Source organism: Anopheles nili, chromosome 2 (genome assembly GCF_943737925.1).
Source record: "Anopheles nili chromosome 2, idAnoNiliSN_F5_01, whole genome shotgun sequence".
Taxonomy (NCBI): Eukaryota; Metazoa; Arthropoda; class Insecta; order Diptera; family Culicidae; genus Anopheles; species Anopheles nili.
In genome coordinates, this window is record NC_071291.1 from 1,467,587 (window position 1) to 1,493,347 (window position 25,761).

Consider the following 25,761-nt stretch of genomic DNA (forward strand, 5'->3'; position numbering starts at 1 on the left):
TTGTTTCAAGAAAGCATTTTTGTGCTTTTCGTGCTCTTTCCAACGTAAATTCTTGGAAAATATGTACTGCCTGCTTATGCTGAGTGTTTCGATGCATGATTGCAGGTTTTTCCAATGCAGTGTGGATGCTGTGCCAACGAGTTTCGGGTTGAAATGGTCGGATAGCGATTGTGGTAGTGTGTGTGATATTTGTCGCTTTAGAAAAAGTACATAAAGTAGCGGATGGCCGTTTTCAGGGTGTCATTTGTGCGTGTGGCTTTGTACGGAACAGTCGAAGTGAGAACAAGGTTTTTCATACTGGGGGAGCTGCCGTTTTGTGAAGAGATTGCAAAATGGCGGCTCCTCGTGTAAAACTGGATGCGGAATCTGTACCGTGGAAGTGATGCTGTATCGTGATGGTTGACTTACAAACTGGTGTCGTCTGTATTCGGTTGAAATCTGCTGAAGTGAAGTGATATGTATAACCCACCACATTCACGCGATTTTCTGCGAAAGCGTCTCGTCATCCCATCTGTCCGACGGCTCGCAAGATGGCGTCGTCATCGATGGCGTGTGAGCCGGGAGCGACACGTGGCGTCAACACCGCATAAATTGAACCATTGCCATTTGCTACGGCATTATGAAGGTAAGATTTAGAATGAAAGGTGTACCATCAAGTGTAAATTGTCTAATAATTTTTTTTTGTTATTTGACAGGCTTCTGCTTATGATGCAGCGTAACTGTCGTCGTTTGCTGAAGTTTCCCACCTCTACCCGCGGTCATACGTCTGACGTATGGCCCATTTAGGCGATGTTCCAGCTAAACGGCTTGAATTAATACCACTAATGGTTCATCGACTAGCAACTTTACCCCATGGCATGGGCGTCGACACGTCTTATGTTTTAACCACGCGCTAGTGGGTCGTCTTGATTGCCCGAAATGACGTGATGTCGAACGTATTCCTTAAAATACGGTGCGGTTTGACCGCAGCACCCGAGATTTATACTGTCGTGCGGAACCAGTCTCATCTGTTGGTGTGTGTGTGTGTGTATTGCTCATGCGCAGTGAACTGGCAGTATCGTGGAGCGCGACAATGTAATCGGAGTTAGATGTCTACGAAGCCGGGAGGAGTTTGATAGTTACAACCACTTGAATTTCTTTCAAAACTAATTCTCTTTAGATTGATCGAACAACCATTTAAATTTCTCAATATTTTCTATACCCTTTATTTTTGCAACAAGCATTGCAAACGATTCTGATAGCTCTGATAACTGTGTTTTTGATAACTCTGATGTTATCAAGTATTCCCAGGTTAGCATAAGATATGCTAATTCGTCAATTTGTGCTTAGTGTCAATGATATATAGGTCGTAGAAAGTTAGCTTAGCCGATGGCTTGCTTATAGCCTAGGCTAACGGCGCCGGATTAATTTTTGCTTAGTGTCGATGATATATAGGTCGTAGAAAGTTAGCTTAGCCGATGGCTTGCTTATAGCCTAGGCTAACTGGCGCCGGATTAATTTTTGCTTAGTGTCGATGATATATAGGTCGTAGAAAGTTAGCTTAGCCGATGGCTTGCTTATAGCCTAGGCTAACTGGCGCCGGATTAATTTTTGCTTAGAGTCGATGATATATAGGTCGTAGAAAGTTAGCTTAGCCGATGGCTTGCTTATAGCCTAGGCTAACGGCGCCGGATTAATTCTTGCTTAGTGTCATTGATATATAGGCCTTAAAAAATTAGCTTAGCCGACGGCTTGCTTATAGCCTAGGCTAACGGCGCCGAATCAACTTATGCCTATTGGTACTGATATATAAACCTGAAAAAATTAGTTTAGCCGATGGACCTTTTCTGTCGTCCAGGTGGTTTGTACTTAGCATGGCATGTCCAGCTAAGTTTTTATCATGGAGCAATTTTATGCGAACATGATCTTGGCAACTTAAACTGAAGACATAAACTGTTTGTTCTTGTAAAAGTCATCATGACCTGAATTAATTCAAATTGATTTTATAACCACAGCGGTCGGTTGAAGTGATTCCTTATTTTCACAACCACTCGAATTTCTTTCAAAATATCTTATGATTTTATTCTGCTAAGCATTTATTATGCAAAAATCGGCCACAATACTTATAATTCAAAGGAAGCCATGTTTACAATATTTGCAACGTTTTTGCAGATTTATGGGCATTTCGAAGATAATGCGAGAGTTAAATTTTGATTTTGACAATTATGTTGCAATGTTAGGATATGTTCCATCTCTGGTTGGATATCCAACCTAGAGAGAAACATAATGAGCTTTTGTGCTCATCTAAAATTTTCATGTTGGCAGTTGTGGTTACGATAAGTCGTGATGTTAGTTGGCCAGCTGATCCTATGTTGTATCCAGCGTATACTGCAGATGAAAGAGCCTGCAAGGTGTGATATTATCACTACGGAAATATATTCTTAATGTAAAATGAATGTTCAAACTGACAAGAGATGGAAATATATATATTATATGGAACATAGCATATTGTGTTAATGTTTTGAAAGAAATTTTTTCGTATTTCGAAGTCATTGCGTAAAGTGACGCGTAGATCTCCTGTAAGCTTGCATCCTTTTGATCGGAAACAAAAAAAAACTGCTGTTGGCAGTGGAAGCACGAAGCGAATGCCAAATTATACGTGATCAAATTGGTATCCTTTTGAAGCATGACAACCGTATGAACCCAACTCTTGGTTTTCTTGATTAGTTAAGGGTGAATTTGTGACGAATATTTCAGGGGAAAATGCTTGGGATGGTGAGGGTAGATTGTGTAGATCGCACACGATACCGACGCGGCGGACCAGCTTTTTATGCATCAGATTTGCAATCCCGTAGTATTGTGAAATGCTGCCTAATTTTACGCTTAATTGTGTTTTCTTTGAATTTCGTTTTTACAGGAAATTTTGCACCCGTCCAACGTTTAAAGCTCCATACAGTTCGTTATCAACAATTAAATTTTGTGCGTTCTTACGACACATACAATTATTACTATTCTCACTTGTAAGCAAAGGCTGGCTGGCTTGCCACGTAAATTGTTTGCTTGCAAAGTACTTCAAATGGTACACCTAAGCAAAGTTACTACCATCCTTGGTCAATCAGTACTCGCAACATTTGTCCATCCTGAGAGGAGTGATAGGAAAACAGTTCGACGGAATCGAACAGAACGTGACAAAAAAGCACCACGAAACACGAGTATTCTTGTATTAGGTGAGAGGACATGGTAAAAATCAGTATAGTAAGTGGAAATGGAACTGAAATACAAGTAGTGCACTGAGAGTGTTGATGAGGGTGAGTAAATATAAATATTTTTGCGGAATTGACAAATCGAATATCTATCCTTCAATCAGCGGCTCGGGGAACAACCCGAGTTCGATAAACAGTATGCTGGGAATATCGATCGAAACAACATAACAAATTATGACAGTTATGAAGGGATGTATGGTGAGCCGTGATGAGTACGCATTTTAGGCGGCATAGCGGTGTTGTTGATTATGATTCCAATGATAATGATAACGTACCACAACAGAAAATTACTAACTACACTTTACCTAGTACACGGAAAGAGAACGTTTTTCTGCCTTCATATTAAAACCCCTTTTTATGTGTTCCTGTTGATCTTACGAATTTAAACATACGCATGAGAACAAGCGCATGAGAACATGAGTAAAACAAAGAATAAACGATCTGTAACAGAGAACGATTCTTTATAAACACACGCATATGGTATAGAGAATAAGATGCTGTTAGAATGAATAGGAAATCCAAAATCGCGCACCCAAGCAAACTGAACGTTAGAGTATTACCATTTATTCATGTTATGCTGGTCATAACTATCGCGTATCGATTAAACGAGCCGAATCGAGTCTCTCACTACACCTTCACAGCTCCAAAATGATGGGGGGAATTTTGTGAATTCCGCTGGGGTCACGGATTGCTCGAAGATTAATGAAACTATCAGGAGTGGGTTAAACGAGCTTCTGCACAAATAAGAAAGGCAAGAGTAGCCTGTGCAGGTGAACAGCAGCAGAGGGTCTTTATTCAATCACTAATTAAAATCAATGTTACATATCTCCTGCCCAGATCGCAAGGGAGAACGTCGAGCTTCGCTAGGAGAACGGTGGCCCCGTCAGGCGGCAGCCCTTCAAGGTAAGGTGTTCCGGCTGTGGGACGCATTCTTTGGCACGACGGCAAAGGATTCGGGGCAGTCTTGATAAACTACGCCCAAATTAACCAATCGCCATCGTAGCGACCGGAAATACTTACCGGGATTGGATGTATCCGGCAGCTGCGAGTGGTGGGACGTAAATTAATTTGCCTAATGCAGTAATCAGAACTAGGAGGGTTGAACGGACCTAACAGCCACCGAAAAACATTTCTATTCCTCAACGGATCGCTTCGACGCGGTTCTATGGACTCCTATCGATTGGTGCGCCACCATTCTTCTACGAAGCTTTCCGTCCTTTTCGTTCGATCAGCCGGCAAAATCGATTGTGATGTATCTTTGCAAAGAAGCGGTCAGCGGATAAGATAGATGCTCGAGAAGGTGCCCAAGGAAAATGCTTGAAGGGCGAGAACCCTACGGTCTCGTTGGGAGCGGAGGTTTAGAGTTTGTTCAAACACACATTTTGGCATTGACCGCTTCGCGCGCACATTGTTTCGTCCCTTGACGTTGCCTCCCCACTTGACTGATGATTACAATTTAATCGTATGTATTTATAACAGAACCCCGTTCTCTTTCTCGCTGTCTCTTATCGATAAAAGCTAAAATAAACATGCAAGAAAACGCCCGCTAACAAAGCGGACTCCTAACGCTTGGCAGGGCTTGCCCGTAAGCGGCATTGCATACGAAACTCTTATGACTGTGCGATCGCAGAACGAGACTGGGAAGGAGCATCGTAGTCAAGTCAAGTCAGAGCCTTCCAGCTTCTCGTCTCTGCCTTGCCGGCTAGCTGTTTACTAGGGTCGCAGTAGAACAAACTGAAACCGAATGAATCCTACGCAAATACAATCGTTCATATATTTGGAGTATATATCGAAAAAAGTTTAATAAAGTTTAACTATACCCAGCCAAACTCACCACTTGTCGCTCGTCAGTCTCCTGCTGCAGACGTTTCTACAGGTGATACTACAAGCGCATGATGGCCGAGCAGTACGCCAACACTTCGTGGTCTACAACGTGTCTGAGTGAGCGTGTTCCGTACGTACGAATAAATCACAAGTGAACAACATCGTGTAAAGCGCGAATATGAGCAACATGCGGCCATTAAGGCTCGGCCGCACGGAAAAGAAAGGCTGGAAAAATGATCCCGTACATCCATGATGTGTGAGTTGAGGGCGTTGTTGGCTATCGAGCTTTTAGATAGAACGCAGCGCTTGCGGATTTACGAGGGTTGGGAAGGCCAACCCAATCAAGTTAGTTGTGAACTACTTTCTGATAGAAAACCGAGTGGCAGGCGACACGGCGAATCTGTTCAGCTAACCGTTCCAGATAAAACCCAATTGCAAGCTACTATTTTCAGCACGGCTTGGTGGCACGAAGGGAAAAACGCGTGCCCAATTTTCTACTCGTCCTTCTGTCAAGTAATAGGAAAAGTTTAATGATACTACAAACTAATCGCGTTTCCAAGGATATATTTGCAGATACCATTTTGAATCAATCAATGTCCGTTTTATGAAGCTCAACTCAAATGAGAAAAAAAGAAAAAATACCATTATAAGACGCAAAACCATCATCCAGACACAAATGCAGTGAGGGATCTGCCGACGGAAATCGTTCGGATTTGTCTTAGCAGTTTTTTGATAGAGTTATCACGATCGCTTCAGCAGCAGTGTAGCAGTGTCAGTTGGTGTAGGATCAGGAACACCATGCACGTGGTGGTTGAACATCCAGTACAAACGGTAGGGAGGGGTTAGCATGATCGACAGGAACGATCTGAACCCGCGTTTAATGAGTCAATTTAGTAACGTCCCTCTACCGTAAGGACGATCTTCCAATGGCGATGACTAGAACGTCCGGTGCATGATGAATTATGTCGAACACCATCAGGAAGAGGGCATGTAATCGAATGATCAGAACCCAGTCAGCTAACAGTGGGAACCTAGGAAAGAGTGTTCAGCTCAAACATCCACTCCTTATTTTGCAATTGAAAGTAAAAACAAATAAACCTTCGCGGATCGGATAAAAAGGTGGTGTGCGTTGAAAACCGAGTCATGAGAAAAAAGCACCTGTCTGTAATTGGTCAGAAAGAAAAGCATGGTCGTTGACAAGGAAGCTCGACGATCCGGCCAGAGAACCATTGGTAAGTAAATATTCCGACGGCTCGACCTGCAGAGTGCAGCTGTCCTGAATGTTGCTGTAGTTTGTTTAGCGTTCTGTCTTGATTTTGGGAGCTTTTAGAAGGGAATTTCAGCAGTGCGTGGAAATTTCGAACAACCGCGACGTCGTCCTCGGAACAGGCAATCGCCCGGAATGGTCGCCCGGGCATGTGTAGTTGAGTGTGGTAATTGCCGGGCGTTCCCGGTACTCGGAATGCTGCGTGGAAATGCTGCTGAGTAGAAAGTTTTCGCGTTCCATTAACTGATTACAACTAAGCCGCCGGGATCGCGTCCTGTGGCGTAAAAGCGGAGAAGGTAAATTCCCTAGCGCTGGCTTCCTACGGCCAGCGTAGCGCGGCTTAGGTTTAATCTCTTTCAAGCAACAACGCTGCTCAGCTAGGTTGGTTGGTTGGTGGTCGTTGGTGGTTGTTGGTGCTGGCTCAAAGCAGGGCATAAATTTCCAGACCGTTGGTGTTTTATGGCGTCCTTCTGAAATTCCATACAAACCGCAGCAGGCCCACCGTGTGTACGGGCCTCGTGGGTGGACAAATACTGCTGGGCAAATAAACAGCAATTGCAACGCGGGACGCCAATTTGGCGTTTGTCATGTCGCTGTTTCGTGCAACCGTAGCGAGCGAGGACGTGAATCCTGCGGCGCGAATATTTGGTGCAGTTTTTCAGGGACACACGTTGCTCCTGCCGAATGAAGGAGTACTTTTGGACGCCCGGGTGTCACTGAACCGTTCAGAATAAACAGGATTTGTCGGTTCTGCGTGTGGCTGTGTGCGTTGTAGGAATAGAGCAGCAGCAAAGCAATGGGATATTGATGCTTAAAAAACTATCAAGCCACCACGATAGAACGGCAACCATGGCAACACCCTAGACGTGGACCATTCCGAAGTCCTGTCAACACATTCATTCTCGATTTAAGTGACACTTAACTACCCCTCGCTCGCGCACGGTGCAGAATCGCTAATGTTCTGGCCACATTTTTACACGCTTTCTCATTAGTTCTCCTTTGGGATAATTGCCATCGTCAGCTACCTTAAGTTTGTGTCGGGTTTGTGCTAGTTCAGCACCGTTTTAAGCATCGTTTTCAGCACATGTTTTCCTAGGAGTGTGGTAATATTGTTCGTTATTCTTTCGATTTGTTTTTCCTCCCACTCGAGTGGGAGACGCCTTTTCGAAAGCTCTTGTCTCTCGAGAGAACACGAGTTGGAGCATCGTCCTTTCGGGCACGCGAATCCCGCGGTTAGCGAGTGGCGAAAAGTGCAAATGAGCCAAACGGTCGCTAATCAAACACACCGACTGTTCCGTTTGTGTTCCTTAGCCCCGAACGAAGGTAAAAAAAACACAGCACCAAATGAGAAAGCAGAACCGGTTCGGGTCGGATTCCTGTACCTCGCTCGGCACCCACGGATAAATCATGTCGCTTTAAAATGTTTTGAATAAATTTTCCCAACCCACACTCGGTCGCGGCCAGGAAGAAGCAAGCTGGTATTCCCGCCAATGCGAGGCACCGGTGCATGGTGCACTTGAGTTTGAAATTAGATTTTTAGCCCTCAAATGGAGGCCGGCACACCGGTCAGCGAAACGAACGCGAGGATGCGGCACCGGTTGACAAAAGGAAGTGGCAAACCTTGGCACCGCGGCTGTAAGAACACTCGAAGGGAAGGCAAAACGATTAAATTTTTAATTGCTTCATACATCATCGTGATGAATGATTTCGGTGTTTCGGTTCGCGAGCCGTGTGCTTGCGAGCGGCGTGTTGTTTGCGCTAGGAATCTCGACCTCGACCGGGTAGAGAGAAAGGATAGCAGCTACATTATTATCAAGATTGTGCAGCAAATGCAGCAAATCATGTGAAATTTGTGTGTGCTTGTTTGTGGCCTCACGGACACCAGATAACGCCCTCATCCGGATGGCAGATGGGTTTGTTTAATACGAACCCGATCAAGGGCTGCTGTGATGCTTCGCAGGGATGCGCAGGGATGCGCTGAGTGAAATGCGTTGGACAGGTTCGATGTGGTTGGCAGCCCTGTTAATACGCTCGCGTGAACGGTGAAAATCATCAAACGAACGAAGCCCAAAACATCGCAACGCAGAGTGCGGTTTGAAATGTTACGAGTCTCACACATCGGCACTTGCTATTTTCGCTACATTAGCTCGCTCCTTCTGCGCCTCGTTTAAATGCGCTATTTAAATTCGCAAACGGCAGCTACTTTAATGGCGCTTTAATTCGCTCAGTTTAATTGAAGAACTTTTTGGCATACCGATCGTCCCTACGGAAAATGGAAAAGAGAACGTTCGGTGCACCCATTTCGACGTACTCGTGCACCAACGTGGCTAATTGGGTGCAGGCTCAAAACGACGCACTCGACATGAACCACGAAAATGCCGGTTGGGACGAGTGAATGCTTGTGGGCAGATTCGCTCGTCAATTACTAGATGAAAATATTATTTCACTCCCGTAGTGCTTATTCGGCAAAATCGTCATCATTACACACGCCCGATGCGATGAGCCTTGTTTCTGGAAATCCCATTCCGGGGTGATTAGAGCAGATTGGGCTAACGCAGTTTGATCGTTAGTTGGTTGGTTGGTTGGAATCGAACCACTGGGTGGCAGTGTTCGGTTTCATTAAAGCTTTGGCAGCAGTCGAATGCGAGCGCACTAAATTATTCCATCATCATTATTATCATCTCCAAACCCTCTCTATGCGTTCTGGCGGGCGTTCAAAGGATTCAATTCCTGTCGTGGCCGCATCGGAATGGGGGGAGTCGATGCACGCGCATTTGACACGGTGGAATAAATGTTCATTAATGCTCGCAATAATTTATTTCCCGATAACATAATTATTTTAATTCCATTTCCATTCGTCCAACAGGTCGACCACGTGGGGTCAAATATGGCCTTGTTTTGGTAGGGGTGGGTGCATACGTTTTTCCGACGTTCGGGTGACGTTCTCTCTCTCTCGAACAGTGTGGGCCATTTTTACTGCCCACTTCGCAGGGAAAATAACTCCTGTTCGACAGGCACTGGTTCGTCGAACCTAACAACGGTGTGCTACTGTACGAGGTGGTGGCGACCCATCGATTAGTGGTTGGTTGGTTGGTCGAGTCTCGATGGGGGTGGTTTTGATGCATTCGTTATTTAACCGAAACCGGCATCATTCCGTGGAAGTGCCATTACTGACCCACCCCACTGGCTTAAACCCCTTCCCAATACCCAGGGGGCGCGTAGGTGCATTCCCGTTGCATTTGAATTGCATTCCAACGACCTAATTGCAGCGTGGCCACACCGAAGCGAAAGGTGAAGGGCTAGCGGCCCGAAATGGGAGGTAGAGTGGGTCGGTATCACTTTCGAGCACGGTGTCGGTCGTAATCCGATGACGAGCCCCGGATTGGCATCGGAAAATGAACATCAAATTAGCTTGTTACGAATTTAATTCGGTTGTTTTCCCCGTTCGCTTGCTCGGTGGCTTCGGTGGCTGCGGAGGAGAGATTTTCAATTTGCGCCGCACACATCGAGCATAAATTATGCATGCCGGCTCGGCGGCATCGTTGGAAGTGATTGCTTGGGTAATGCTTTCCTGCATTTTTTTTTCCGGCCCGTTCAGGCCCCCCTTGGTGCGGGTCCAATTTATTATTCGTGGTTTTATTGGCGCTCGTGGCCGAAAGGCCCCCGAAACGGTCATTAGGGGACGCCGGCGAGGTTTCACATTTGCGACGAATTTCGGTAATTTCCAGCTCCAGGTAAGTACCCTCACGGTCAGGTGGTGGTCGGTGGAATGCGCGCCCAGAATAATAGTCGTAATTTGCATTAATCGCTGGAAACTACAAATGTCCCGGTCCCGGTCCGTGGTGAGTGGATTTGCCACCCTAATGGCGATGGGCCTTTTGTAATAATCCCCGCATGGCAGCGAACAACTACGCTCTACATTATGAGGCTAATCACATGGAACGCGTTCGATCACACGGAATAGTGGGCCACGCACAACAACGAATACAACGAAACAATAGAACGAATTGGGGATAGGCGAACCTCTTAGGGTGCAAACGATCTTGATCAATCTTTTGGGTCCAAATCCTTCTCAGTCGCGCTTCAGAAGCTAATTCGTGTATTGAAAAATGCGAAAGAAATGTGGACCCATCGGCTGATCTGCTTATTCTCCTGCAATCACTCGATACGGACGGAATAAGGACCTCGGCTGGCTATTAGCAATCCACCCTGGCGAGTCGTCTGGTCGTTAAATCCGTTTCTATGCCTTTTTTGTACGCTGTACGACCGGGAAATGGCTTCATTAAATCGTTCGAGACGTCGTCCTTCAAACCGCCGGTGAAAGGAGAGTACGAAATGAATTCGGAGGCTAACGGTTGGACGATAAAAATTAACATAAACAAGCGCTGCTGGAAACTGCATCGGAAAATAGAACAACTTATGCGACCACGACGTTCCGTAAAGTTTGAATATTTTTATTTTGGTTCTGAACCTTGTTGCTGATGGTGATTTGCGAAACTCTACCTCAACCTCAACGTGCATTTTACAAAGCAGCGGTTTACTTACTAGACTTCTCAGATGGTGGCTTTTCTTTCAGTGGTTGGAGAGCTTTCGAAAAGAAGCAGAAAAAAAAGTTTCTTTCGTTGGTTTCGGAATTGAAAAGGCTCCGACAGAAAGAGCCATCTCGCGTTGAAAGTGGAACACGGAAAAGCACAAGGAATTCGTAGAAAAGAAATCATCAATTTATTTGAGTCTATGCAACATCGTTACGTACAGTAAAATCGTATATATTGCAGACAGATGACGCGCTCGGGTCGGGGCAATGGTGAATCGTCGGGACTGTGTTTTATTCTGTGAAAATCGCATCGTCCTTGTGCAACCATCCGACCACCTCGCCCAACGACGGATGCAGCGAAACGAACCGAAATTCGAGACAACAAAACGAGATTAGCCCTTCTTAGCGCATAAACCGCTCGTTCGCTTTCCGAAAGAAGAACGCCCGGACAGGAATGCAACCTTGGGGCTGAAGTGAATGATAACAGGTCTTATGCTGCGCTTCAGGCTGCCCGTAGTGCAACTGCTAATATGTCGAGTGCGGTCTCTGTTTAAACTGCGGGCAGCCTATTTTATTTACACGAATGCGGATTGCGTTCGGCCGGACCGGGCTATCTGAGCGTCCTTCCGGGCGCTAATGAGATGATTTCTCGGACAGGGGAGTACTTCTTTGGCATAGTAGGCTTTGTGGGCTTCGGCTCCGGTGCTACTGCTGCTCCGGTGGTTGCAGCCAGGTTGGTTGCCATGGAGAGTAACATGAAAGATGTATGGCGACGTGCTACAGATCCATTATACGTGTGTGTGTACGTGTCGTGTTTGTGATGGCTAATGGATTATTTACATTCGGATTCGGAATTGGAATTGCAAGCGTTTGCAAGCGCCCGATCACCGGATCCGGTTGTTGTGTTGCATCCCGGTCCGGTGCAATGTTTCCGTTTGTCCGCCATGTAAATGGGTCACTACGGATCATCAGTTGAACGTCGATTCTCTACTCTTGTCCACGGACCTCGGGTTCATACTGATGAAGAGATACCTTCCTGTGTGATGCTGCATGACGTTCGAGCTCGACTCTCGGGGGTTTCTTACTGGCTAGATTTTTGCTAACTATAAATATTCACATGATATATCCACCCACGGGCGAGCCTTGTGTTCTTGTGTGGTCGCGGTAGACCGAGGACACCGGTTTTTGGAGTCCGTTCACGCCGGATGACGGAGACGTCCTGCCGGTAATCACCTGCCGTCGACTCCGAACGAGCTGCTGATCGATTTGAGCACGTAGCAAAGCCACGACGATGCCAACGAGAGTAGTAAATTTTTACTACCACCCACGAGGGCCAGCCAACGGTCCAGCGGATCGCCAAAGATGTGACCGAAGCTGCGATTATTTATTAAAACACTATTAGCGCTGCTGTTGCCGTGCTGCATTGCGGCTGGCTGTTCGCCATTGATGACGTGAACCACGACGCTGGCGGAGTCTGCGAAAGGCAAGATGGAAAAGGGCGAGGTTAAAGTACAGATTTTAATGTGCATTGGTGTTTGAGTTGGCGTAGCTTTGTGCGTGTGCATTGTGCAAATGAAGCGGCACTAATAACGCGCAGCCGAACGGTGGCTCGTGGTTTTGATGTGCGGTCGAAACACGCCCTCCAATCGACTGTAACCCGACGGTAGATCGACCGGTTGGTTGAACTGGAATTGAAATTTAATCTGCCCTTTAGCTGGTCCTGGGACAAAAACTCATCCCACTCAGGCGCCTGCGGGTCGGAACAGTCGAGCGAACTAATCGCTATCAAATGTTGATTCAAATCACGAGCACGATTTATGCGGCATTAACATACTAATTGTTATCGGACTTAACATTCCCGTACCGCACGCGGCCCTTTCGATGTTGTGGTCTGGACACTGGCGCATAGATTACTACGGATGCACGCAAGAGAAACGCCCTTTCGACGGAGTGAGCAGGATTCGCGGGAGAGAAAGATATACAAAAAAAAAAAACCAATACGCAAATGCATCCTTCTGCGCGACACACTTTGGGTGGTGAAAAAGTCGCCCTTCGATGGAACCGCATCGGGCAAGAGTGTTTTATTCATGAGGCTTCGAATACGAAATGCACTCGCCGTGGCGAAGGACTAGAAGGTCGTGCGTTCCTTGTTGCCTCGTCACCATTCCCGTACCTGCTTCAGACCATTTTACATTTGCATCCGTTCATCGGCAATTTAGGACCGAGTGGAGTGAAGAGATTACGTAGGAGGCTACTAGCGGTTGAAGTCCTGCCGGGGGGTCCTTGGATAAATGCGCATCGAACAAAACACCCGTTCCGGCGCATCACTCGCAGGAATCGTTCGCCTTTTTTTTCGAGTTTCATCGGAGCGCTCTCCTTTTTTCTTGCCCCAAGCGGTTTCCAAAGGGTTGCAAAAAAAGGAAACAGATTTCGTGAAAAAAAGGAGCCACCCTTCGACGAGGGACACTCTGATTGCGAAACGATCCAGGCGAGCTGGTTTATGGTGCGGCCAGCTGACGTAGTTTTTTTTCCCGCGAACGAGCATAACCCGTGGCCCCGGGAAGGGTTAGAAAACACCCGCTTCCGCTTTTGCTCGCGGAAAGGACTCTCGTGCTCGAACGCCGGCGGGATTATAAAGGTGCGCCGGGTCGGCTTTAGGCGCGGTGCAGAAGGGATTTTTTTTATGTTCCACCCTAAACGGAAAATATGTTGCATGGTTTCGAGCGAAGATTAAAACCACCCAAAAATAAACGAACCCAAAAAATCCCGCAATGGGCGTATTGTTCGTTCTGAGGAATCTGAACGGCTTCCCAACGAGGCAGATTGTTTCTCGAGATGGAAACGCTCGAACACATCCGAACGCTGTGCCAATGAGGTATTAAGATTATTTTAATGCCACTACACGCCAGTCGCCTAGCCGAATGTGGTATCGGCTGGGTGGAGTCCTTTCGCACCACGTTTTAGCCCGGATTGGACGCAATTAGATAGGCTAATTAGAGGCGCATGCTTGTGCGCTTAGAAATCGTTTAAACTAAGAGCTCTGGCGGGCTGGGCGAGCAACAGCGGTCCTGCGTCCCGGGCTGGGCTCATTTCCGTCATGATCCAAACCATATTCATACGAATCGACTCATTTCGCTTATCAATTTCGTTTTCATTCCGTTTCATTTACATTCTAATTAGCTCCACGCGGCTTAGCGCGGCCTGAGGCGTGCCTGTGGCCGGGCTACAACGAGCCCTTATGGAAAAGGCCGCGGAAAAAGGGCACGTTCCGTGGCGCGTGAGTGGCCATCGATGCGGGAAGCTGGCCGGGCGAATTGGCCACCTTTTATCTTCAGGGAGAGGGCTCTCTTTTTTTCCGCACTCTTAATTATTCCACGTCGCTCGCACGGGTCGGGCACGGCTCGCGGGAAAATTCCCAAAGTTCCCTTCCGAGAGAGCTTCCTAGCAGCGTGGGAGCATCCTTTTTGCAATTGTCGCTGCGGTCGAGTACTCGTTGGGTTGAGGATTTTTTACTTGTGGCCACCTTCACGGTGGACACGTCGCCGAGATCATACCCTAGCGGCTCTAGCGGGTCTAGCATCGCGTTCTCAGCTCGTTCTTGGGTTCGTTTTGTCGCGATGTTCGAGCTCCACCAAGGACGTTCGGCCAGGTGACCCCACGGATCGTACCGGATCCGGCGGCGGCCAGAAGATGGGAGAGAATTAATATTCATCGTTTATAGTACAGTTTTAAATTAAACATTCCACCGAACGTGACACTCGGTGTGTGCGCTGGCAGGCGCGCGTGTCCACCATGCGTACGTGGGGACGTGCGTTCACAGGCCACTTCCGGTACAGCCCGCCAGAGGAGCAGGTGACCGAACGAACGGCTGCGTGTGGGTGTGGGTGCCCTCGGGAAAGAGTGATATGAATAATGAAAGCTGATAGCACAGCACCGTCGTTTCGGGCCAACGGGAGCACCGCGACCAGGTGGACCAGGCCAGGCCCAGGAGCCCTTGCGGCCATCTGCATCCTTGCCCGTGTCCTGGCTGGCGCCAGAGGAGCGAAAATAAAATCGCCTTTTTTGTGATCTTTTCGCCCCGGACGGGATGCTTCCAGTGCCACAGTACCGGAGCAGGTGTCGTTTGTGAAGCGAGGATCTGCCAGGACAAACATTAAGCCGCAGGCTTCGAGGGATGTGCAGCGTTACGAGTGTGTGTGTGTGTGTGTGGGCGCGTCTCTGGAGTGGCTCGGTACCGTGGCTCGATGCCTCGGGTCGGCAAACAGCTGCGAACCCGATAGCATCTCGCAGGGAGCAAATTCACGGCAGAAGGTTCTTCCCTGGCACGGGTCGAGGGTGTGTTTTTTTGTTGCTTCACCCACTGGCTGGGGTTGCAGGCGGAAGTGGCCAGGGTGATGGTGGCATTCCCGCAGGCTTTTATCTTTGGCTTGTTCCTTGTGCCGGCCATGGATGCATGGATTTGCTCAGAGGCTTTGGGCTTTGAAATCTGTGTCTCATTTGAATAACCATGGGCTCGGGCAAGGCCTTCCGTGAAAAGGGACGGCTCAGACACCAGGGACTGGAGCCGGCTTTTGTACAAGAAAATGCGCTTCCATTATGCCCAAAGTTTAGCTCCATTTACGGGACATTTCTGGCCCTGAAGTGTGGTGGTGGTGAACCGGAAGAAGCTTTCACCTCGCGAGCCCACGAGCTGCACAACGGTATCCTTGCAGGACGCGCGCGCGCTTCCCGGAGAAACCCGAATGCCGAATATTCCACCTCACGTTCGTCTAATAATTCAGACTGGTGGAGAACGGTAGAGAGCAAAAAAAAAAAAAACAATGACGGAACCGTGGGAGGTGTTTTATTTCGCGGCTCAGGGCCGGAGTCCTGCAGGATGCAACGCTCTTCCATTAACTGCCGGGACGTTGCAGAGACTTTGATGTTTGCTTTCGCCTCGATGGCCATTCCGCAAGGTTGCCATTCCGTTTCGGCCTCCTTTTGTGCGTTGGTTTTTGCTCCAACACCTCGGTTTGGTGGTTTTTTATCGCCATCACATTTCAACCATGTTGCTAGCTCGGGTGGAAAATACTTCTTCTCAGCAGAGGCCCTGGTATCTGGAGCCCACAAAAACGCCCTTGAAATTGGTTGCGAGAAATTGCTCTTGCGATACTTGAGACATTCAATCACCCAAAATTAACAATCCCGAAATGTGACATTTTCCAGCCAAAACCACGTCCAGCGACGATCCTTCACGTTCGTTTCGTCACAACGAGCTCCCCAATTATGACGGATCGATGGCGTAACAAATGATAATCATCGATCAAAGCAGGCATAATGGGTGTAGTTGTTTGCGCTGGTTTGGACTTGCGCTTCTGCCCGGTCCAGCAGTTCAGCAGCTTGCGTGGATGGTGCGTTCGCCGTTGCCTCGGGACCAACAGCGGTCCCATTAACGTGAGGCATGCAAAACGGTGCGTCGGAATTTGGCCTTGGTACCGAGTGGAAAAGTTTTCCCCGAATTTCACAGCATTAGCATAAACTTCGCCAGTGGCAGGTCCTTTCGGAAGCCGGATATATTTCGTCGGGCGCCGAGCACCACCGAGGGAAATTTAAACGGCCGCGTACGATCGAATCGGAACCGAAAAGGGAAGAAAGCTTTCACTGCAGGTAACTCATAACTTAATTATTGCCCCGTAAATGCAGGGCGCAGTCGCTCGCGGACCAGGCAGGTATGCGAAACAAACTAGAAACGACTTGATTATACCGATACGATGGATGCGCAGTGTGACGGTAATTGAATTTATCGAAAACTTTTCGGCAAATGAAAAAACAAAAAAAAAACAAAGCACGACCCCGCCCCGAGCTGGGCGATGGAGCAGGTGGAAATTGAAAATTGAATTTAATGCCGCTGAAACTTTCCACGCTTTTCGCGCACTACAGCGGCCCCAGCAGTTTGTGTGTCTTTTCCTACCGTGCGCTTACGCAACGCATCGTAACTTGTCTCGCGGGGGTCTCCGTTTATTAGTCGTGAAGCCACCGGACGCCACCGGAAGTGCACCGGCGAAAAGCGCATGCCAGTGCACTGGGGGACCCTGCAAGGTCGAAGGTGAGCAGCCATTAAGCCAGCGCGAGCTGCTAAGCGGAAACACAAATGGGAACTTTCTTCCTTTCGTGCGGGTGTGTGTGTGTGTGTGTGTGTGTTTAGTTTTATAAACGGCAGCCGGTTGTCACGTGCCGCGGTAGCTCAGATGGGCGCGCAGGTGGTGAAATTAATTTGAATAATTTCCTGAGCAAATATATTTCGTCCGCCATTCCCCGCACGTCACATTTGCGCACGGAAAACAGGACAAGATATAGCCCGTTTGCGACAGCATTCGGCCGCCATTTCGGCACGTGGCCACGGGGAAGGTATGTACGGGTGTGTGTGGCTTTGTTATCGAGGGGGAAACACTTGCCACCCACCCAGCCGTGGAACCTCTCGTCAATCGGTGGTCGGTGTTTGCGCACCGGCTTGAAACAGCGCTGCTTAGGATGGCGGCCCCTCGGTGCGGCTTAGCGGTAGTTTTATCTTTCACACTATCTGCCGTGGCGTGGTCCTGGGCCGTCGTGTGGCTGTGGTTAAGAATGTTAAAATAATCCCTCCCAACGAACCGCTTTGGCGGGTGTCGTAATAATTATTCATCGCAGCCACCGGGCGGACGGAGGACGACGCTTATCACTCCCTACGCACGGTTGGGCCGAAGAATGTACGCTAAAATGCCTGCACACACACGCACACACCGAGCCAGTGAGATGGGGGTGGTTTTTCAACACGTGCCACCCGCGATAAGCGCAGTTTTCCTTGGGCAAAAGGACAAGGCATTTCGCGCTTTTTCGTTTATTCAAGGCGCCCGATGGTTGAGAGTTTGATAACGCGTACGCGTCGTTAAGCAGCGCGCGTTGTGGCTAATGAATGAATAATAAAAAAGGATACCCACCCCAGGATGTGAGGAGATTTTTTCTCAAATGCGCGACACCAACTCACCCCACACACTCACCGACCACTTATTGTGCATATTTATGAGGTCCTGGCGTACCTCAATGGTGCGATTGGCGAAACAGGCCAAAATTTATGTGGCGTAAAATAGCCCACGTTTGATCGCACCGAGCACCGATTTCAAGGGGTTTGCGTTCGATTTTCCAACCACAGCTGAATGCAACCACCGGGGCTCGTTAGCTTGCAGGAATGATCCGACCGGGCTGGTTGGACCTGGAGTTGACCAGCGGTGGAATTAATTCGCTTCTAATCGCATGTTCAGCATCAGCCGGCCTGCGAATGTTGATTCGAAAAACCGCGAACGGATTCAGCGCGGCTACCCGGCAACGAGGCCGATTGGAATTAACATTCCGATTGCACCCACGAGCATTCGGGGCGAGCGAGCGGTGGTTTATTTGTTGCAAAATGAAATTACAGCACGCCCGCTTCCGGCGAGGAGCAATTTGTAAGCTCTCTTAATTTTAAATCACGCCGCCCTGTTCGGGTCCTGCAGCTATCCTTGTACCGGTGCGATCGGTATCACCGGCTGGAGAAACGCATCCGGTTCAGGACCCGTTCGAGCCCAGGATTGATGGTTCCGTGGGGTGGATTCCGGGGTGCGGGATACTCCAACAGGACCGGAAATGGTACTTCGTATCGTACTAATCGTGCTGAAAATGAGTTCCTTTCGAAGCCATCGTGCAATTTATGGTCCTACGCAGGCCCGCAGCGGATCCGGTGCGCTCGCTATCGGTAGCCGACCAGCGGTGGCCCTGAAAGCGGTTTACCGGGTTCATTTCCGGGGCCGGGTAGGAGAGGTGAGACGGTCGGTCGGACCAGTGGCCAAAGGTCATTGGAGAAGCGGGGCGAACTTTTCCCTTCGATCGGAGCCCGCTGATAGCCGTGGAAATTAATTGCTTTCCACTTTCGGCCGAGACGGCTTTTGGGTTCGTCCTGTCCCCTGCCAACAGGAACCGAAAAGGGCGAAGACTGTTTTCTCCATTTTTTTCCCCCGCATGAAAAGCTCCTTTAAAGTTGACTCGGGTATATCGATCACGATTCACGCTAGTGTCCTCGCGCTCACGTTGAATGTCACCAGAACGCCCGGACAACCAAATGCCAGAAGGTTGCTTGTTCCTGGCTCGGGAAATTTGACGTTGTCATAGTTTTTCCGACCGCCTTCGCGTCCCTGTGGGTGGCGGATTGGAGCCATTAATTGGCGCAAGTGGCGTCGGGATGTGGGTGGGTGATTTGTGTGTTAAATTGGAATAAAATAAGCATTAACTGTTGAGCGCTAAATTTGGACACATTCCGTCAATTAACAGATCGTCGATGAAGTGTCGCGCACCACTGCTTGGTTCAACTTTTCGGTTGGCGTTTGTTTCCGCCACATGCCACCGCGACGCGCTTTCCCAATCAAGGACACCCACACATACACACATACACACACACCCACATCCAGACACTCTGGCCAGGACGACGTCGTCCAGGCCGCCTCCTGCTTAACGTTTCGTGACCAAGTGCCATTATTGATGTGAGAAGGTGAGGAGCAAAAAAATGGTGAAAACACACGCCACCAAGCGCGCTTGAAACAAAAGCTACGGCGGAAGGAAAATAAAAACGCCACCGCTCCGCACACGATTGAGGAAAGCCGTGAGAAAAAGCAGAAGCAGCGAACGAATTTAGGTTCGCTTTCGTTTCGGTCTATAAACTTTTATTACAATTCTCGCCGCACTCCTTACCCGGCAAGGACTCGCTGGGCTCTTTTTTATGTTCCGGCCTGTCGCCGCCCACCCCGTGCTTCTGGTGCGCGATCTCCAAAGGTGGAATGATAACACAAATTAGATTAAACATATTTTACCATTCAATCGATGTGCCGGCCAGGACTTGCCAGTGCCCGCTGAGCTGAGGAGGGCTTTTTATGCGCGGCATTCGCGTTCTCTGCTTTTGTTTTTTTTTCTTCTCTCCATTCCCTCTCGCGCAACTAGTTACGCTTTGTTTGACGCCGAACACGCCCTTAATAGCGTTTTGCGTTTTGTTGTTGCGCTCTGTTCGTTTTTTTTTACTTTTTTCCCGCTTCGACGCCAAACGGTTGTACTTGTTTTATGCCCACCGACCGCCCGCGTGCTGACAGTTTAAAGCACTTTTAAGGGCGGCAAATAAAACATCGTTCTTGTGTAATCTCCGGTTCCGCCCGGGAGGGATGAGGCCGGCACGAAAGCGCCCTCCGGGCGGTAAGTAGGTACGTACGTGGGTTGGCATTAAAATTTCACATCCACACAACTGCACAGCGGCGCGTCCACCGACTTTTCCGGGTGAAGGACGCGCCCCGTATTTGAGTTTTCCGGGGTGAGTTTTCCCCGGTGTGACCTTCTTCTGCTCGTTGCACGACCGACTGTGAGTCCTTCGATTTAGCAGATGAGCAATTTTTAGAAAGTGATTAAAAGGAGCAACTACGTGATTAAACTTTTCGCTTGAGACCTCCAACAACCCCTCCCACACACACACATACATGCATGCGGGCACACATGCCTCTCGTTGCCAACTAGTTTATCTTTTCATCGGCAGGCAACACCTTCCGCCGTGCGGTGGAAAACTCGCACACGCTGGGAATGTGCTTTTTTCCGGCCCAGGCAGAAACCGGCACCGGCAGGTTCGTCTTCGTCGTCGTCCTGATTTGCGGCACCGGCACCGGCACGAGGCAAAACTTTCTCAATCGTAAAGTCAGTTTGGCGTAGATTGGTCGGAAATCACGGCGCATCCTGGCACCCTCCCGTTTCCAAGGAGTCTCCATTCGCTTGACCGCATTCGAGCAAGGGCACGTGGGAGGGCCGGCAAATTGGACCAACAAACAATTGTGGGTGTGTTTGGATTTTCTCCGAACATGCTAATTAACTTTACACACTGCTCTCCAATTATCTTGCCAACCACGCGAGGGCATACAGTGGGTTTTGCCTTGCGGTGTTCAAGGACAAAACAGTAAGGATCCCAAGGAAAGCTTTGGCGAGAATTGTCGGTTCGAATAGAGCGCAAATATTCACCGAGCCACCACGTTCGCTCGGTGTTCTTTGCGATCATCTTTATTCAACGCAAAGGGAATTAATTACGCTTAATGGTGTTCGGTGGCGATGGAGCCGCCCGGTGATTCTTAATCCCGCATAATCCTCACACATGTGTCGCTTCGAATGTGGAAAAACTGCATCCCACTGGCATTGACCGCGGCATCGGCATCGATGGCGCGGTTTTCTGTGTCCGTTTGCACGAACGAGAACCAGCACAGAATGACGCGAAATAAAAATACTTCCATGCATGACCCAGCAGCATGGATGGTGGCGGATTTTTGCTCGTTTATCATGCATCAGAGCACACGGTCCTCTCAACCTACCTGAGCTGCTCGGCGAGCACGTGTAGTTGCCGGAGTCCGAAGGCATGGCGCGGGCAATCACTAATTTGCTGGTTTTGGTTTGCCGCTCCGTCAGGACGCTGATGCCACCGCGTTGCGAGTAATTAACGACCCGGCCACCCTTGTACCAGTAGATGAACGATGGCGGTGCCGGTGACTGCAGCGCAACACATGTTAGATTGATATCGCTTCCGCTTTTGATAAATAGCTCCGAGTTGCCGAGGATTTTGGCCTTCGAAACTGCAAAAAGAGAAAGAGAGAGAGAGAGCGAGAGAGAGAGAGAAATGAGAATGGACAATGTTAGTGCGGAACGATTCCGAGCTGCAGAAGGGCAAAAAAAAAACCTAGCCAGCACAAATGAATAGACTAACCAGCCCCGGCACGTTGGCTGCGGGCGGATATGGAGAGATAAAAATGGCCCTACCGAAAGGGCGTTCTGTTATCCGGTGCTCCGGTCCACTTCCGGGCTTGCTTCCGGTGTCCAAACCGCTCGCTTCGGAAGCACAGCTCGAGCATGCCACATTTCGGTCGATCATTTTTCATATTCGGACGGAATCCTAATTCGGAACCAAACTGTTGGTTTTGAACCGTGTATGTGAGTGTGTGCTAGTGGGTGGGTGGATGGGAAAGGACTTGTGCGAGTTTTCCCACCACCACCACCACCACAAAACTGCTGGAAGTTATTCTCCTGCGCAGAACGTTCGTGAACGTGCAGCTTATCGTTCGTTTGGTGGCGAAAAATGACTCTTCGTGTTCTAATCGAGAACGATGCGGGGTTCATTTTTCTCCACTAGAACCGACCACATTTGTGCAGCGTCACACGGCGTGTTTACTCGAGAATTCAATTTCGATTTCTGCCACGTGGCGCCGCAGCGGTGGAAAGCGAAACAAAAAAGAGAAAACAGCACAAAAACGAAGTTGAATTCAATCTGCACAATGATTCGTTAGAACTGTAAGCTGCTGGTGGTGTGGACGACGGCAAAATCTCCGGATCGGAACCAGTTGTTGGTCAATGACTCGTCCTGCCAATCGTCCTTCGAGACAACTGTCGCGCGTGCGATGGGCGAATGCAAGTGCATCGAACGAATTAGGGCAGCTGAATGGCACGACCCGTTAAGCCGCAATCGGTCCCGATGTCGACGTTCTGATTGACCTTTCCTCGAATCTTCGCTGTCCGCCTCTCGCCGGATGCAATCCGTGTTCCAGCAGGTGCTGAATCAGCGCATTCTACGTGTGGGAGATGATTTAACGGATTTATGATTGGTGGATGACGACGAGCGTTTCATAGCACGTCGATGTATCGACGTTTCTTTCGGTATCGTTGGTTATTGGTGATAAACTGTGGCAACTCCCTACTATTCGCCTTAACGGAGGGGATGACCTGCAAGCTGTTTGTTTGTGGCTTAGTGTTGGCAGAAAAGTTTTCCGATGGGTGAAAATGCGAATGCGAACTCTCAATGGTGCCCAATATGGCGTATTGCAAGTAAGTCGCGAGAGTTCACAAGCGAAACAAACTCTTACGTGTATTAACGAAATGTTTTTGAAGCGCTTTGTAATGCTCGGTGAAAAATAAAACAGCCTCAATAGGGCCCCATAATACGATCATGGTACGATCACATAACAGCCCGTCTGAGTGGGGCTTGGAAGCAGGACGAGCCCTTAATGAAGGCAGCGTTTCACTTACTTTTGTTTCGTCGTTCCTGATTGTTATGGCTTGCAAATGTAGGCACTCAGGAAGGACGTCGGACGTCTCTTTCTTTTCATTTCCCCCTTCCGCTTTACGGTGATTATTGTCGTTTCCGTTCCGGTCAGTGACGGCGTGCTTTTCCAGACCATGCAATGCCACGTTGGAGAAGCGCTCGTTTTTGTTGGCGAACTCAGGCTCGCTTGTTAAGGTCGTTTGAGGGAGTTTTTTTTTATTCGCTCGCTGCTGCTGCTGCTGCTGCTGCTGCTGGCCACTGTTGGCTGCCCCTGTTGATATGGAAATTCCAGCCCCAAGCCGAGATGACAATAGCCCCCAAGGGTGGGAGGGAAAACTTTGCCCACACAATCGCTCGATTTCCATGCAGTTTCCTTCGATTGCTCTCCCGGGCGTGCCGGTTCCGTCAGAGGGACCCGATACGGATACGCCTCGATCGGGGCACTCGGTTCGATAAATGTAAACACGAAAACTTGTCCGTCTGAGCCGGAAGTGTGCTGAACTTTGACCACCCACCGATGGCCGGCGATGCGGCGTGTCCTTTTGACGGTGCAAAAACCGGAAGAACGTGTTTGGGGTGTTCCGATGCTCCGATGGAAGCAAGCAAGGAGTCAGCAAGGAGGTTCGTAGAACACAGAGGGAACAAACCAACCCACCAAGCTATGCACGACCGAACCGAACCAGGCGTCGAACTGCACAAACAGCTAAACTCATTTCGGACAGCGGTCAGTGTGTGTTCAAAGGACCGCGAAATGCACCTCTTGCATTGGGTCGTGAGGGAGCCGGATTGCGGCAAAAGCGTAATCAGACGTGCCCTGAAACGAGATCAAACGAGCAAAGTCACCGGAAGCAGATTGTTTCCACGGGCCAGAGCAAAGAGCTACCTTAAAAGGCAACAAGGCGACAGCCGGAAAAGGTGAGCTAAATTTAAGACCGTCTGTGTTCCGTGACCCCCACGGTACTCCTGGCACGGCAATCGATCGTCGATGATGTGTGAGCCAAACACTGCATTGAAGGTGGAAAAAACGGCAACGAGGTTTGGTTAAAGAGCGGCGTGAAGACGCTTCCGGCAGAAGGCATGTCATTAGTCACCAGGAACACACCAGTGATTACAGTTCTATTGAGCCATCTTGAAATAGACTTGCTGGGTTGGAAAAAAAATAAATGCATCGCGTTCTAAGAGACCACGGCAGTCATCATTAAAATTGAACGAACTGTCGGCAACGCTCCGTAGCATTGTGTGGCTTTCAAAATTAGACCTTTGCAAGGAGTGATATTTTTGGCCACGATAGCACAACCCAGCGGAAACACGTGCTCGTGTGGGAGGAGTTGATTATTTATTCTTCAGAAACATCCACCGCTCGTGTGGGGTTCCTCGCTGGGTTTAATGAAACCGTTTGTGATTCTATTTTTCGGTGAAACCAGTCAAAACGGGTTCCCGCTGGGCCGCGTCGATTCGGTAAGGGATGGAAAATTGAGGTTCCGCTTGTTGGTACCGTCGCGTGAGCTAATGTTTGTGCGCCGAATCGTAGGCTGGTTTGGTGTGACCACAACCGGTCGAGAAGGCACCCTCTGTTGGTCCTGCAATGGTAGCGTTATGCGTTCGAATGACGACTTCCTGTTGCTAGTTTGTTGTAGGGTTGCGGTTTTTCTGCGCCACCGGTAGAGCGATTGCACGTGCCACCAAACCGCACACACCGACCTAGGGCTAGTGTACACAAAAAAAATAATGTTGGAACCCCAAAATCAACCCGCTGTCGAAGCTGCTCTGTCCCGAGTGAAGTAGAGGGGTGAATGTTTGGTCAATTTTGGATTGGCTTTTCGAGTGCTACTGACAGACGTGGTCGTCGGGTGGTTTGGTTTTTGGACGAGTTTCGCTTCATTGGCCACCGTAGCAACTGATGATGGCATAGTGATGGCTACGCCGAGACCGCAGCCAGATCATTTGATTCCCGCACAAAAAGGACCGCACGGGTTGGGTAATTTCGTTCCAATTTTTACATGCGTCCTAAGGTCACAAACCAGTTGTAGGATGGTTGCAGCGCAACGGTTGTCTCTCCATCAGCACCAATCCAACAATCTTCCGTTGCATTGAGTTATGATTTCATTTGACTTTCCCCCAATGTGGGTCTCGAGCTGTTTCGTTCGCTAATTTTCGCCCATTCGCAGTGCTTTTTCGGGTTGGACCCGTGTTTGAAAATTCGAGCGCGCTGGCGATTCGGCGAGCAACTTCAACGGATTCAGAAACTTTTTCGGGGAAACCTCCGTGAAGAGGAATCCGAGTTGTTCCTTTTTTTTTTGGCTCACCGCTGCACACTTGCGGTCGGTCGGTGGAAAAACTTTTTGATGGCTCCAGCCACTCGGAAAACTAACAATTTCAATCCACCTTCAGCTGCACGGCCGCAGTGAAACCGGCCACAGGACCCGCAACTCCCGGGCCAACCGCGGGATTTCGGGGCTTTGAACCGTCCGTCGATGCCGGTGTCGGTGTCGGTGGGGAATTTTGCGAAATAAATAATAAAATGGTTTACGGCCGCGGTCCCGTCGAGACGAGCGTTGCTGCAAAGCCGATGCCGGAGATTTGTCCGCGACCCGAAGACAGCTCCTAAAGGTCCGTCCCGGTCCGTCCGTGCGGAGCCAAGTTTAAGCTGCTTCTGATTTATTAATATTTGTGCTGATCGTAATCTCTTGAGAAGCGATTCCGGTGATGCTCGGTGCCGTGCCGGAACACGGCCTACCGGCTACGACACGGCGGTACACCTTGATTGCCTGGCTTGTTATAAATAATTACGACTTTT

At 49.0% G+C, this 25,761-nt stretch overlaps 1 protein-coding gene and 1 long non-coding RNA gene across 2 annotated transcripts in view; one reads left to right on the plus strand and one right to left on the minus strand.

Moving 5' to 3' along the window:
- The first annotated feature begins 314 nt into the window (after window positions 1-314).
- LOC128730491 (uncharacterized) lies at window positions 315-2,482 on the plus strand. The gene is made up of 2 exons (XR_008411678.1): window positions 315-625; window positions 696-2,482. It is a non-coding gene; the product is annotated as an uncharacterized LOC128730491 (long non-coding RNA).
- Window positions 2,483-12,096: 9,614 nt separating this feature from the next.
- The window catches only part of LOC128721231 (protein sidekick-1-like), a 37,694-nt gene continuing 24,029 nt past the window's right edge, over window positions 12,097-25,761 (minus strand). The window contains exons 4-5 of the mRNA XM_053814965.1: window positions 21,247-21,504; window positions 12,097-12,341 (exon numbers count right to left, since the gene is read on the minus strand). Of these exons, the coding sequence (XP_053670940.1) occupies window positions 12,097-12,341; window positions 21,247-21,504 (503 nt within the window). The remainder of the gene's footprint in view (window positions 12,342-21,246; window positions 21,505-25,761) is intronic.